This window comes from Calypte anna, chromosome 19, assembly GCF_003957555.1.
Source record: "Calypte anna isolate BGI_N300 chromosome 19, bCalAnn1_v1.p, whole genome shotgun sequence".
NCBI lineage: Eukaryota > Metazoa > Chordata > Aves > Apodiformes > Trochilidae > Calypte > Calypte anna.
Genome location: NC_044264.1, coordinates 6,267,334 through 6,281,073, shown reverse-complemented (window position 1 = coordinate 6,281,073; position 13,740 = coordinate 6,267,334). Strand labels below are relative to the sequence as shown.

Genomic DNA, 13,740 nt, shown 5'->3' with positions numbered 1-13,740 from the left:
AGAGCAATGATCAATGCCCGAAAAACAGCCAGCTGCCTGCAAAGGACATGGCCCATTCCTGGTGCTGGCTCTCCCATCTCAGTTACATGAGGAATATTTGCTTTTTTAATACTGAGACTGCCAAAGTGGGGTTGGGGTGACCATGAGAAGGTTTGTATCAGTTACCATGAAAGACACTGGTGTCACAGGAGGGTTAGTGGGGGCTGCAGCTCCCCCCAGTCTTAGGCTTCTTCCTGGATTTCCTTTAAAAGGTACATCTTTTGACACCAGCCTCTTCCCAAAGCTTTCCTTTGCAATATTCCTTCCAAATTTCCTTGTATGCTTCATCCTCTGGGAACAGTCTTTCCACTTGCCAGCAAAGAAATGTAATTTCCAGCTGCTGAAGAAGGATTTTTTTCTTGTAGTATCTTCTCCCTGGAACATCCCTGATGCTGCACCCTGAGCTGAAGTCGTGTGAAGCCAGTAGCCTCCAAGCTCATCTTCTTGCCTCAGAGGTCATAATTGCCATTAAATCACAGCTTGCCTAACCAAATTATGCAAAACTGAAATTATCTCCAATGATTTTTATGTTGCTGAAATGTTCCAGAACTGCCGGGGTGATGACTGGGGGATTGGGAGCAGCTGTCACTCCATCAGAAACCATAACTCCAAACAGCTGGGATCTGTCAGTTATTTATGACACTGCTCATTGGGGGGGAAAAAAAAAATAAATGATGAAGGTGGATGGGTGGTTGGCACTCTCTGGCTGAGAGGCAGCTTGTGTGGAAAGCAAAGCCTTGTGCTTTGTCCTGGTGCTGGGAGCTGCAGCTGATGCCACAGGGACAAAGGCCCCAAGAATGCTCCTGCTGGCGAGCGCTGCAGGACAACAGGGCAGCACCTAAAGGGCTTTGTGGAGAGGCTGAAAGCAAGCTGCTGCTGGCTGGGGGATTTACTCTGTGTGACAGAGCTTGTTTATTTTATCCTCTGTGTTGAAAAAAAAAAAAAAAAAAAAAAAAAAAAAAAAAGAAAGAAAAGAGTGAAATAGGCAGCTACTAAGCACAGGTCTGACACCGCTTTGTGGAACTGTCCCAGATCTGAAGTTTTTTGCTCTTGGCTCATGCCCAGTTGCTGTCGCTGCTCTGGCCTTGCCTGTCATCGTCCTTCACTTGGCAGATGAAATTGTGAACGTTTGAGGCTTCTTTTTTCTCCCTAAAAACAGTTTCTCTCTCTGGCAGAGCAAACATCCCATTCTGAGTTAGTTCCCAAGCTTCAAAGTGTATTTTCCCCCAGGGGTTGTAGTCATGTCTTTGTGCCCCAGTTCACTTGGGACGGATTTGGAAAACATCCTTTGATAGACCCAGGGTGTGATCGGGGCAGGAGAATCTCTCTCTGGAGCTGGTTGACAATGACATGGTGGTGTTACACCAGGTGTGAATTTGGCTTCAGAAGAGGGTGAGTGATGAGTAAGCTTCTGCTTTTTTGATAATCCCAGCTGCAAGCAGGAGCCAGATGCTTTGTCCCCACTTGTAGCTCTCTCCAGTTAAGTATTATTATTTATATTATGTTGTGGCCATACATAGTGTTTTATGGCAGTAAAGATACATAAATCAGCAAGCAGAAGACGAGGGCTTTGCTCTAAAGAGCTTATAAATCTAACAGCTTGAGCAGCACCGGTAATGGACACAGTAAGCAGGCAGTCAAGTTGCATGTAGACACGAGCTAAGATGGGTCCCTCAAAGCAGATGGTGGTTTAGGAGAGATTTGAGAAGCAACCTGCTCCATCCTTGAGACCAGAGAATTAGATGGTCACTGACCCATATAAGCTTGTCCGGGTGGAGAGGTGAAAGCATCCATCTGAGATAAGCAACTTGCAAAGAGGGAATGGGCAGGGGGTGGGGAAGCTGCCTTCTGGGGGTTCTGCAGACACATCCCCCCTGGGGCTAAGCATCTCTCCTTGTCCTAAGTGATTTCTTCCCCTTGAGCCCGAGACTCCTAATGAAAATAAGTGGCATTACATCTTCCTAAATAAAACGAGGCTCTGCCTTGCTCCAAGATACAGAAAAGCATTAAAAGCTTTAAAAATGCAAGAAAACTGCCAGGATTGAGCAGTTCCATGGGGACAGGCTGCCCGCAGAGTGGAAGCAGAGGCCAGCATCCCTGCTGCGGTGGCAGGGAAGTGCTCCAACCCTTCGAACCTTCCCCCTCCTCAATCCTGAGTACCAAACCAGTTGGGATTTTTTTTTTGTTCCTTTTTTTCCTATTGTTCTTTTTTTTTTCTTCCATTTCTTCCTGTGCTGGCACCGGCCTGGGAAGAAGCTGGTCTGGGCTGGAGAGGGATGTGCTGTGTCTGGCTGAGAGTGCTGGCTCCGGGTGTCTGCATTCTTCTGGGCCACTTTCAGCTCCTGCACAAATTGAGGCTTCACGCTAAATGCATTACACTGTATAACAATTAATCCCATGCTACATATAGAAAGTCCTTACTCATCAATAATGCATGCAGGAGGAGTGATTTTCACTCTCAGTAATAAGGCTAAGACAATGGAAACAAGCAGGTAATGGAGAACATTTATAATGATGTTAATCTAATAACGAGCCTAATGCTGTTAAAACTAAGACTGCAAACTGGACGCATCCAAAGATAAATTATTTCAAGCATTCATTAACTGATGCCTAATTAATGCCCAATTAGAGAGATGCTACATGGGAAATGGTTTGGACAGTCGGATGAATTCATTCCAATCACTGATACCTCAGTCAAAAGCAGGAGGAGGCAGAAGGACACAGAGAGCAGCAGCTGGGGTGACAGTGCATCAGTGGGAGAAAGCCAGGAGATAAACACCCCCTTGATGGTTTTATCCATGTCAGAAGGCCTTTGGTTTTATTCACCTTGCCAGCAGGTTTCTGCTGGATTTTTCCATACTGCTTTTGAAGCTCTCTCTCCCTGGTGAGCTCCGACACACTTGCTGGTGACCCTCCATCTGCCTCGAAACCTTTACAAGATGAAGTCAAAAGGGCTGTGTCAGGAATAACAAGTTCAACAAGTTAGGCAGGCTCTAACTATCTAACTGCCACCAGGCTGGGATCTCTGGGCAGCTCTCACAAGGACTTTCCAGCCTGGAAATCCCAACAAGACCCAAGAGCTCCCAGCTGTCTTGTCCCAGTGGGCTTGGCTGCATCACAATGTTGGTGCCACCAGCCTCAGGAGCTCCATGACTGCAGCCTCTTCATTTCTAGGGAGTCTCATACCTGGATCTAAACTGTAACCAAGCCCAGGGCAACCTAGGAACAGCTTCTCACAGGACTAGGCAATTGGCAGGTTTTATGGGCATTGAGGGAAAGAATCCTTGATGAGACCACGTGCCTTGAGTGCATCCACTGGGGAGTCCATACGTTTCTTCTTTCCAAGCCCTTCCCACCTCATTATTATTTTTTTCCAAGCATCCATCCTTCTGTTTCCCCACTCTCCTTCTCTTGAGTTGCAGCATGTGTGTAGAAAGACATTCCTGGCTTTTCTTCTCTACCATCCTACTCTTGGGGAAGCAGAGAACTAACAACACGTCAGACCATCCCCACCATGGTGGTGGGAGTCACATCTCCCTCTCCATAGGATTTCCAGCCATTAACTCAAAAATGCCTGGCAATTAAAGAGATGGACTGAGTCCCCTCTGACCCTTACCTCCAGTTATCCCTATGAGCAGGGAACTGTTAAACACCACTCTCCCTTTTGGCAGGAGCTGTGGAGACCTTGGCCATGCTCCAGGGAGACCCAGGCTGCCGTTGTCCATCACCAGCCGTTGCTAACAGCCTCCTGTCATCACCATCTCCATACGTGAAATTGTGTACGTTCCCAGATCCCATCCCGGCTCCACCTCCCGTCAGTAATCCCCTTAGCCTGGCAACTGGCGTGTCACGGAAGAGCGCATAAAATTGTTGTTTGGAAGCAATATGTAATCTTCCAACCTGCTGCTTATAGCTGGGAGATGGTTTATTGATTCAGCCCCTTGTGATTTGGTATTTGCAATAACAGGCTCCGCATGTGGGAGATCGTCACAGCGCTTGTGCCTGGCAGGATTTCACTAATAAACATAAGACCCACAGAAGGTTTTGTGCCTCAGTGTCACTGAAAGAAGACGGGGAACGTGAAGCTGTCCCACCTTGGCAAAGTGCAGTGGCAGGTGAAACACCCCCCCCCCAAAACAGCAGAATGTACCTGCAAATGTGGCTCGATCGTTACCTGGCACTTGGATTAGCGCAGTGCCCTCAGGATGCCTCCAGGTTGGGCTCACAGTTTGGCAAGGAGAGCTCAGTAGTCAGTGCCAACACAATGCTCCCACCAGCACAGCCCCTCTCTCCTGGCAGAGGCACGACAGCAAAGCCAAACCAGCACGGTGGTGACTCGGAGAAGGTTCCTTTTCCTACGCAGCCGTAGGAGTTGTCGCGAATTCAACGTTCCCGACGTACAGCAGGGATGAGACATCCCTCCTGGTAGCCGGTGCTTAATTTCTGAAGGGCAGCTCCTGGAAGAAGTTTCCCCCTTCTCATTGCAGTCAAGGCTTGGTCCAATGCTTTGGCTAGCGTTGATTTTTTTTTTTTCTTTTAAATCTATTAACAGCCCAGTCGGAGATGACTGCCTCTTACTGGTGATTTATGGGGAGCCTGGCTAGCCCAGTTTATCTCAAAATGTGACAACTTTGCCTTGAAAGGACAGGTCCAGATGGACGGGTCACCTGCTGTTAACTAAATGGTAATAGATCTCCATATCAGGCAAAAGGCCACGGAGTTGTATTTCAAACATGATTAATAAGAAAAGAGTGATTTTTTTTTTTTTTTCCTCCCGCTTGTATTCAGCTGTAGGCACTGAAAAGAGGGACTGTAAAAGCCCAAAGGGTTCAGGCTCATGGACTAGTTGGTGATAAGGACGTGGAGTAATTAGAAATGAACTCCACTTCCACTCTCGTTTTTCAGATTATTACAAGGCGAAGGACTTGTGGGCAGGATGGCACCGGCAGCTGCACGCTGCTCCTGGAAAGTCCAGAGGCAGAATTCATTAGACATGAGCAAATTTTGCGTGTAAGAGGGAAAAGCCAAATCTAGGAGGAAAATCTGAATGAGAAACGACAAGTCTAGTTCAAGGAGTCTGAAAAGCCACTCGGTGCAGAAGAAATAGCCGGAGAGCAAGCCTGGTGTGAGAAGTGGGAGCGAGATGGGAACAGGGAGGCAAAACCAGCACACTGAGAGTGGAGGGGATGCCTATGCCTTGCTCAGTGCTCTGGCTTAGCAGCGAGCAAGCCCTGGCCACAAGCACATACTGCAGCATCAGAGGATGCAATATGCTTTGCCACAGGACGTGCACTGAAAAATGTGGCTGAGCATCCCACTCCCAAACGGAGTTTTCAGCTCAGTCTTTCCCACCAGCTGCCGACAACATGTTCTACTGTGCAGCACTTGGCTTTCAGGGTGGATGGGGGTGCATAAAAACTAGTAAGGAGAGGTGGTGGGAATGGGTTAGAATTACTGCTGTAATTTATGGGATTTGTTGGGAATTACCAGAGCTCTGTGCCTTCTCCTCTCCGATGTGTAAGCGCAGGTGATTTAAGAGATGCCTTCCAGGAAGGGTGGACACCCACGAGGGTTTGCATCTCCTCTGTTTGCTCTTTGTATGACGCTGTTTCCTCCAACTGTGCTGCCTGTCTGCAGGCAAGGGGCTTCGCTGCCTGTGGGAATTCTTACTGTGAAAGTTTCTCCTGCCTGCCTGGGGCTGGGAGCACCAACTGCCTGCCTGCTATGGGCAGGGCAAGGAGGCAGGGAGTACTCCACGCAGCGCCTTTAAACTACCGCGGTTTACTACTCATCGTAGCGTGGGTAATTCATGAGCAGGGAGGAGGGCTGAGCTAATTGGGGGTGGTTTTCACCCTGAATAGTCCCCGCTGACGCCACTCTCCCCCTCTCTCTGCACAGGGGGTTTTGCAGAGCTGCTGCTGGTGCTGCTGGGGCTGAAGGTGCCCAGCGCCCTGGGCTGCCCCACTGACTGCGTCTGCTACCCATCACCCATGACTGTCAGCTGCCAGGCTCACAACTTCGTCACCATCCCCGAGGGTATCCCCGAGGACAGTGAGAGGATCTTCCTCCAGAACAACCAGATCACCTTGCTGCTGCGGGGTCACTTCAGCCCCTCCATGGTCACCCTCTGGATCTACTCCAATAACATCACCTTCATTGACCCCAACACCTTCGATGGGTTCGTCAACCTGGAAGAGCTGGACCTGGGGGACAACCGCTACTTAAGGGCTTTAGCTGCAGACACTTTCCAAGGGCTGGTAAAACTCCATGCCTTGTATCTGTACAAGTGCGGGCTGAGCTCCCTCCCCAGCGGGATATTCGGTGGCCTCCACAACCTGCAATACCTTTACCTGCAAGACAACCACATCGAGTTCCTTCAGGATGATATTTTTGTTGACTTGGTTAACCTCAGCCATCTTTTTCTCCATGGAAACAAGCTCTGGAGCCTCCATCAGAACACATTCAGGGGACTAATAAACCTGGATCGGTTGCTCATCCATCAAAATCAGCTGCAGTGGATTCATAGGCGGGCTTTTCACGACCTTCGAAGATTGACCACTCTTTTCCTGTTCAATAACAGCCTCTCAGAGCTGCAGGGGGACTGCCTGGCCCACTTGGGAGCCCTGGAGTTCCTCAGGCTGAACGGGAACCCATGGAGCTGCGATTGCAAAGCCCGTTCACTCTGGGAATGGCTGCACAGGTTCCGAGGTTCCAGCTCCAGCGTCATCTGCGAGTCCCCTGAGCAGATGCATGGCAAGGACCTCAAGGTGCTAAGAGCAGAAGACTTTAGGAACTGTTCGGGGTCTGAGTCGCTCCATCAGATTAAAACACACACTTTTTCCACAGCGGACAGAGGAGCCTCCAAAACCCACCACCCTCACCACTCCTCCAAGGAGAAGGGGAAGGAGAACAGTTTGCACAGCAGCCAGCCCGCTGCTCCCCCGGGCTCCCGGCCGGGCTATCGCAAACCTGGCAAGAACTGTACCAGCCACAAAAGCCGGAACCGAACCTCTAAACCCATCCCCTTGGGGCCGCGGAAAAATGGGCAGGAGATACCAGACTATGTGCCTGATTATCAGCACAAATTCAGTTTCGGGGTGATGCCAACGTTCCCCCCCAAACGCAAGGGTAAGTGCACCCGTCGGACGCCCATCCGCCCCCCAAGCGGGGTGCAGCAGGCAGCCGGCTGCTCGGGGCTCAGGGCATCGCTCCTGGTTTTTATGATGGTGTTGGCGGCCGTCATCCGCTGAGACCCCCTCCTGCCCCCCCCCGGAACAAATCTGTACTGCCACCAATCTACAAAGGACCAGAGTTTCTTTTCTTCTTTTTTTCTACATGGCGAGCATTGGTCTGGCCAAGGGAAGAACGTTGTCTCGGCTTCTGACGGTCTCTCTGTGCCCAACATGGACTGTGCCGGGTGCAGTGGGAGCGGATTGAAAGGCATTATCACACCTTGTCACAAACAGCCTAACCGAGCACCTACAACAACAAAAACAAGCCAACCTTACAAATAACAAAAAAAAAAAAAAAAAAAAAAGCCAAACCCAACGCAAGCAGATAACGGGGACGGTGACAACAACCAGGCAAATGGACTGTATCCATGCTCTTATGAAATCCCGTTCATTTGGGAGCGCTCTGAATGACCCCTCCAGTTACTGAAAGGAACATAGTTGCTGTAAAAAACAATCACCAATTAAGCCTACACTGTTTCTCTGAAAGTGAGTGCAAGGACACTGATACCAATGTAAAACGGACACTGGTTCTCCCACATTTTAGCCCTTTTGGCTCCAAACCCAGAGGCCAACGTTGGCTGGGAATCTCTTAGAAGACAATCTCAACCCCCTGAATATCTCAGGCATTACAGCAGAACAGGCCTTGCCTGCTGGGCTTGGAGAAGCCAACAACCAAAGGAAAGACTAATTAAGGGTGGAATTATAAAAAGAAAGAAAGAAACAAACAACAAACCCTACACTTACAGAAAAGAGGTAGCCACAGGAGGTGCATTTTTTTGTAACCATGTTCACACATCTGGAAAAAAAAAACAACCAACAAACCCAACAAGTACACAGGCTCCCCCCCCCTTCCCTTCAATTATCCATATGTATGTCTTATAATGTTTATAAACTGTATGGAAACTATATCTCCAGAACTAAGGATTGTATCATTGAATTTATAGCAGACCAGTATATGATTTTTTTTTTTTCCTCCAGAAAACAAACCGGCAGCAGTGCCTACAGATGCTGAAAGCCATCGGGCGGGCTCCGCACGCGCGGGGGAACCACAGCGGACCAATGTTCTCAGCAATTCAGAGCACCAAACTTTGGGAGGGGTGTGGGAGGGTTGTGGTTGTGTGCGATGCAGCATAGTCCATATCCAGAGAGCCAAAACTCACCCTTGACACCCTAATTTTTAACCGCGAGGGAGAGATTAATTAGTCCAAACAACTAGAGCCATAGAGCACTGTCTCCAGAGAGGACCTCCAGGCCCCGGGGAGGAGAGGGGATTTTTTTGGGGCTGGAGGCAGAGAGGGGCTTCCCAGTCATGTTGGTGGCGTGAGGACCTTTATAGCTGGACTAAGGTTTTCACTGGAGCAGCAAGGAGCAGTTCCCAGGCTGCGGATAGTCCTGACAGCATCAGGAGAGGTTTTGATTCTTAAATGGAACAGGTTGTGTCCTGGAAAGAGTTAGGGAAGGGGAAAACTACAGCTGGCAGAGGACCACAGTGCCCAGGGTTTCTGGTCCACCGCAGGAGAGAAAAATAAATGGTCTGAGAGAGCCATGCAAAGGAGGTTGTGGTGAGGTGGGGGAGAGGGAGCTGATGTTCTCGTTCCCCTTGTCCCAAACCAAAGCCAGTCTGGGAGTGGAGCAGTGGAGCAACGCGTTTGCTGGTCGGGAGCGCGGCAGAGCCGGCGGCATCACCCGTGGCGGCCCATGGGCTCAGGGAGGTGTCGCCCAAATTGTGCAGTTGGTGTGAAGTCTTTGTCAGCGTGGATATGTAAGACCAAACAGACACTGAAGTTCATGAAACAAGGGAAATAAAAGCGATCCTGGACAAGAAAAGGCTGCTTCTCATTTTGTAACACTAACCCAGTAGGGGTGGCACGTTTCTAGCCCTTAGCTCATGTGTGGGACTGGAAAGCCCAAAGGCAGTAGGCTAGTGTTCTCCATCACCACTAGCTTCAGGAAGAATGGGCCAGCTTGGGAAATGGGCTGTCCCAACCACACTGGGAACTGGGAGAAGCTGTTTATGCAGCAGCAGATCCCCCAGAGGTATTTGGAAATGAAAAGGGAAACTCCCAAGCAAAAAAAAATAGAAACAACACATTTTTATGAGTGGTTGAGTGCCAGGAACAGGCAGCTGGAGGGCAAGGTGTCTTCTGTCCATCCATCATGGACACGTGGAGGAGCATGGGCTTGGATGCTTTATTTTTAAATTCCCTTCTTGGGGAATAGCAGCAGTAACTCTGGGAGGAGAAAGTAAGAGGTTACTTCATCAAGGCCTCTCCCCTCCAGTTCCTACCCAAACTTTTCTGTCTACAGGGCTCTAAAGCTACACTAAAGGGATGTCCAATGCATCCAGAACAAATAATCCGTGATCCAAAATAGCTCCCTCACGTCCTACTCTCTATAACCAACAACAACTGAATGAGTCTGGCACTGTCCCTTAGAAGTGGAGAATGTTGTTATGTTGGTTATTTCGTTTCATACTCCAGAAATCAAAGCTCTCAGTGGGAGAATGAAGAAGAGAAGCACTTTATTAATTTTTTTTTAAGTCTGTGTGTAACTCCTGTAATATAGGAGTAAAATGTCAGCACAGGAGATGCTAATGTTTTATAAATGATTTGGGTGCAGCAGGCACGATAGATAGTCTTTGAGATGAATTATATTAGAACAGACTATGCCAGGCTCAAAACCATAATTGTATTTTTAGTACCTTTTCCTTTAACATGTAGGAAAAATAAAGACAACTCCACAGTGTATTACAAGTCTTGTCAATCAAGTCCTCTAACTCCTAGCAATAAGGACTGCTGTTTAAAAACCAGAAGGGAAACAGGATATGCTGCTAAATAGAAGGTGCTATTTGACATGGACTACAGGTTTCTGATGTTCCTCCTGCCTTCTCTTCCTGCACCCATCTCTTCTCCACAACCACAGCTCTTTGAGGATAAATGAAATTTTCATGGCAGGCTCTGACATTTGGCCTCCATAACTAACTTCCCAGCTGTCTGATTCAGCTCTGCCACGGCCCCTGCTTCACTCCTGTGTGGTTTTTTCCCCTATCCCTTCATACAGAATGTCTTCATGCATTTTGAATGTTGCTCTGAGGGCTGGCATAAATCCCCTCTTCTCCAGACCAGCACTCCCATAACCTCAAAGCCTACAGCTCTCCAGTTGAGCAGACACAGGTAGAACCACAACCTGCTGAGATAAGTTGGAGAAATTTGGGATTTAATTAGAGTTGCTCCCAGATGCCAAAGGTTCGACAGGAAGGTCACTGGCGTGAAGGGCAGAAGCCCTGAGGTAGTGGTGAGCATCACAGCCCCTTTGAGGCAATGCTGGACAATAGTTCACATGCTCCCATTTGGACAGGCTGGATCAACACCAATAGGATAAGGTTCAGCAAAGCTCAGTGCCAGGTCCAGCACTTGGGTCACAACAACCCCACATAATGATACAGGCTTAGAGATGACTGGGTGGAAAGTGCCCACTGTAAAGGACCTGGAAGTCTTGGACAAGAAGAAAGAGCCTCAAGTTGTGCCAGGGGAGGTTTAGATCGGGTATTATGAACAATTTCTTCCCCAAAACGGTTGTCAGGCCCTGGCACAGGCTGTCCAGGGCAACGGTGAAGTCACCATCCCTGGAGGTGTTTAAAAGCCATGTGGATGTGGTGCTGAGGGACATGGGCTTGGCAGCACTGAGTTAACAGCTGGACATGATAATCTTAAGGGTCTTTTCCAACCTAAAGATTAAACCCCAAGCTCCCTGTGCTCCACAGCTCCACCTGGGCTCCCTTGCCCATGCCACCGTTCCCCTTCCCAGTGAGGGGGCATCAGCTATGAGCTGATTCATTATTGTGGGCTCCACCTTGGGACAAGCATCATCGATTCCCCTCTCTGGGGTGCAGGCAGATGGGGCTGCCTGCTCCCGAGGTGGTTTGATGCTGCCGATAGCTCCCGCAGCTCATCTGCAAGCTCTGAACACCTCCCTTGGGAAACGTGTCACTGGAGCATTTATTTGCTCATCGTTTTCCCATTCCTTTAGTGTTCCCCGGTCTGCCACCCGCACCATGGGCAGCTCTGGCAGACGAGACAAGTCCCTGTCGCTGCCTTCCCCTTCTTTTTACATCAGCGAGCTTTAATGTTCTAACTTTGGGCTGCTCATGCAAATCCTTTCCATTAAAAAAAAAAAAAAAAAAAAAAAAAAAAGCCAGAGAACCCAGCAGAGACCCCAGACTGTGCCTCTGGAAACTCACCCCTGGCGGCAGAATCCCATTTCCTGAGTCGGAGCCAATTTTCTCTCCATTGTACCACTTTTCCACAGTTTCATCCCATAATTGCTAATACGGAGCTTTTCATACATGCTTTGAAAACACAAACCGTACAACACTGCATCGCTTTTATCCATCCAGGCAGGACTGAAAACCAAACGCTGCTCAGATCCTGAGAATGAATTTTTAGTTTATCAGACTCAACCAAGACCGCAAGTCCACAGTTCCCCATCGCTTCCCAGACAGCACTTGTGCCTCTCCCAGCACCAGTTCCAAATTATTTCCTTTGTCTCAGAAAGCTGCTCTGCCACACATGCCCTTCTTCAGAGGGGCAGAGCTGAACAAAAGCATCATTTCACTTTTCTTGTAAGCTAAATAACACTTTTTGTGGTTCTTCAAGTTCACGCTTCCCTAAATCCTCCATCTGCAGATATTTTCTCTGTCTTAGCTTCAACTACACCCCTGGGAACGCTTCCCAAGATCCCACTTCCCATTGCATGACCATAAATATTTCCATTGCCTACTGTCTCCTGGAGGTCCTGTAGATTGATATGATTGCTCTCTTCCACCATCCCTTCTCTTTCCCTCCACATATCCAGCAGCCCTGGATCTCATGACCACGTTGGTGAAACACACGATGGCTGAGATCAGGAGATGCTGATGAGAACAATGATCACAGGGATGCCCTGGGATTGCTGACAGTGTTGGAGTTTGTGAGCTACAGACAGAAGCAAAAGCAGTAATGAAAACAGGACTCAGAGGACTGTGGCCATGCTCATGTTGTGCTTTGTGTGTTCTTGGGAAGGTGGCACCTCCCCAGGAAGCCTCTCTGCCAGCACCCTTCTACAGTGCCCACCCATCTCACTGTCTCCCAAGACACTCCATCCTCCCCTTTCCCAGAGAAACTGCTTTCAAAGGGGAGAAGGATCATTCATCTCAGTGATCACCTCAGCCCCCTGCTCAAAAGCAGTGAATTAGGGGAACAAAAGCAAGCAAGCTGCTTGCTGCCCAGCTCATTGCTGTAAGGAGCCACTCACTAAAACCCTTTTTTTTTTTTTTTTTTTTGTCACCTTGTGAATATGGGTGAAATTCTCCCTGTGCCCAGACACTCTGCAGACACATCTTTATCTCTCTGCAGGCTCCTCGGCTCATCCCCTCTCTCATCCACACAGCCTGAGTCCTTTCTTGAGCTGCCCTCCATCCTCTTCCTCCTTTGTGAAAACAGAATCAAAATAACTGTTTAACAAATCAGCCATTACCTTCTCCCATGTCACCAATTCCCTGCTATCATTTCGTAATTGGCCAATTTTCTCTTTTACCTTCTCTCTGCTCTGAATACGTCTCGGGAAGCTCTGATTGTGTGTTAAAATATCCTCCCTAATTCACTGCTCAATATCTCTTTCTGCTCTTCTAATTGCCCTTTTAACTTGCTTCTAATTTTTTTATAAATCTCCTAATCCTCTTCCTGCACAAGTTGTTTACGCGCACCAGAGAATGTATATGTATTAGCAGATATTCCTGGGTAAATAATGCACAAAAGAATATTACTCCTTCACACAAGCTGCAATTACTCCTTTCCTCAAAACAAGCCCTGGTTAACCCCCTTATTCAGGCCACACACCCCTGCTCTCACTGCACATCTCCATGCTATTTCACTCCTGCTGCAGCACATTAACACCACCAGCTCCACAACGGCTCACCCTTATCTTCTGGAAAAAAAAAAAAAATTAAAAAGAATCAAAGGATAAAGGGAATGGTATGGTGAGGCTTCAACAAATCTTTTCTTTTTTGGGGGAACACAGCTAGAGGAAGTGAAACAAAATAGCTACACGACTCAAACACAGTGGCACAACCCCAAGTAATAAAGAAATTTGATAGTCCAGAGGCTGTTGATTTATGGACAGCTCTGTGTTCCTGCTGGCAGGGAGCTGGCTGTCAAAGCCCTTGTGCTGCAGACAGACAGAGGGTCAGGCAGGCGTTGTTTGCCGTCCGCTTTGTAGGAGACTGCCTGAAATTACTCCAAATTCCCTTTTCTCCTTTCCATTTCTACCCTCAATTTGTTTGTGGTCTACTCCTTGCAAAACACCGTGCCTGCCAGGAGCTTTGAAGTTGGTATTTTCCAGCTAACAGGGGATGCTAAATCATGGGTTTAAAGTTGCACATCTCATTCAGATGAAAGGACTTGGGTCACCACCTGCGGAAAGCAGCCCTAGG

General features: G+C 48.5%; 1 protein-coding gene across 1 annotated transcript in view; it reads left to right on the top strand.

Moving 5' to 3' along the window:
- The window catches only part of RTN4RL1 (reticulon 4 receptor like 1), a 28,747-nt gene extending 21,217 nt beyond the window's left edge, over positions 1-7,530 (top strand). The window contains exon 2 of the mRNA XM_030462457.1: positions 5,938-7,530. Coding sequence (XP_030318317.1) covers positions 5,938-7,289 — 1,352 coding nt within the window. The 3' untranslated portion in view covers positions 7,290-7,530. The remainder of the gene's footprint in view (positions 1-5,937) is intronic.
- Positions 7,531-13,740: the final 6,210 nt, after the last annotated feature.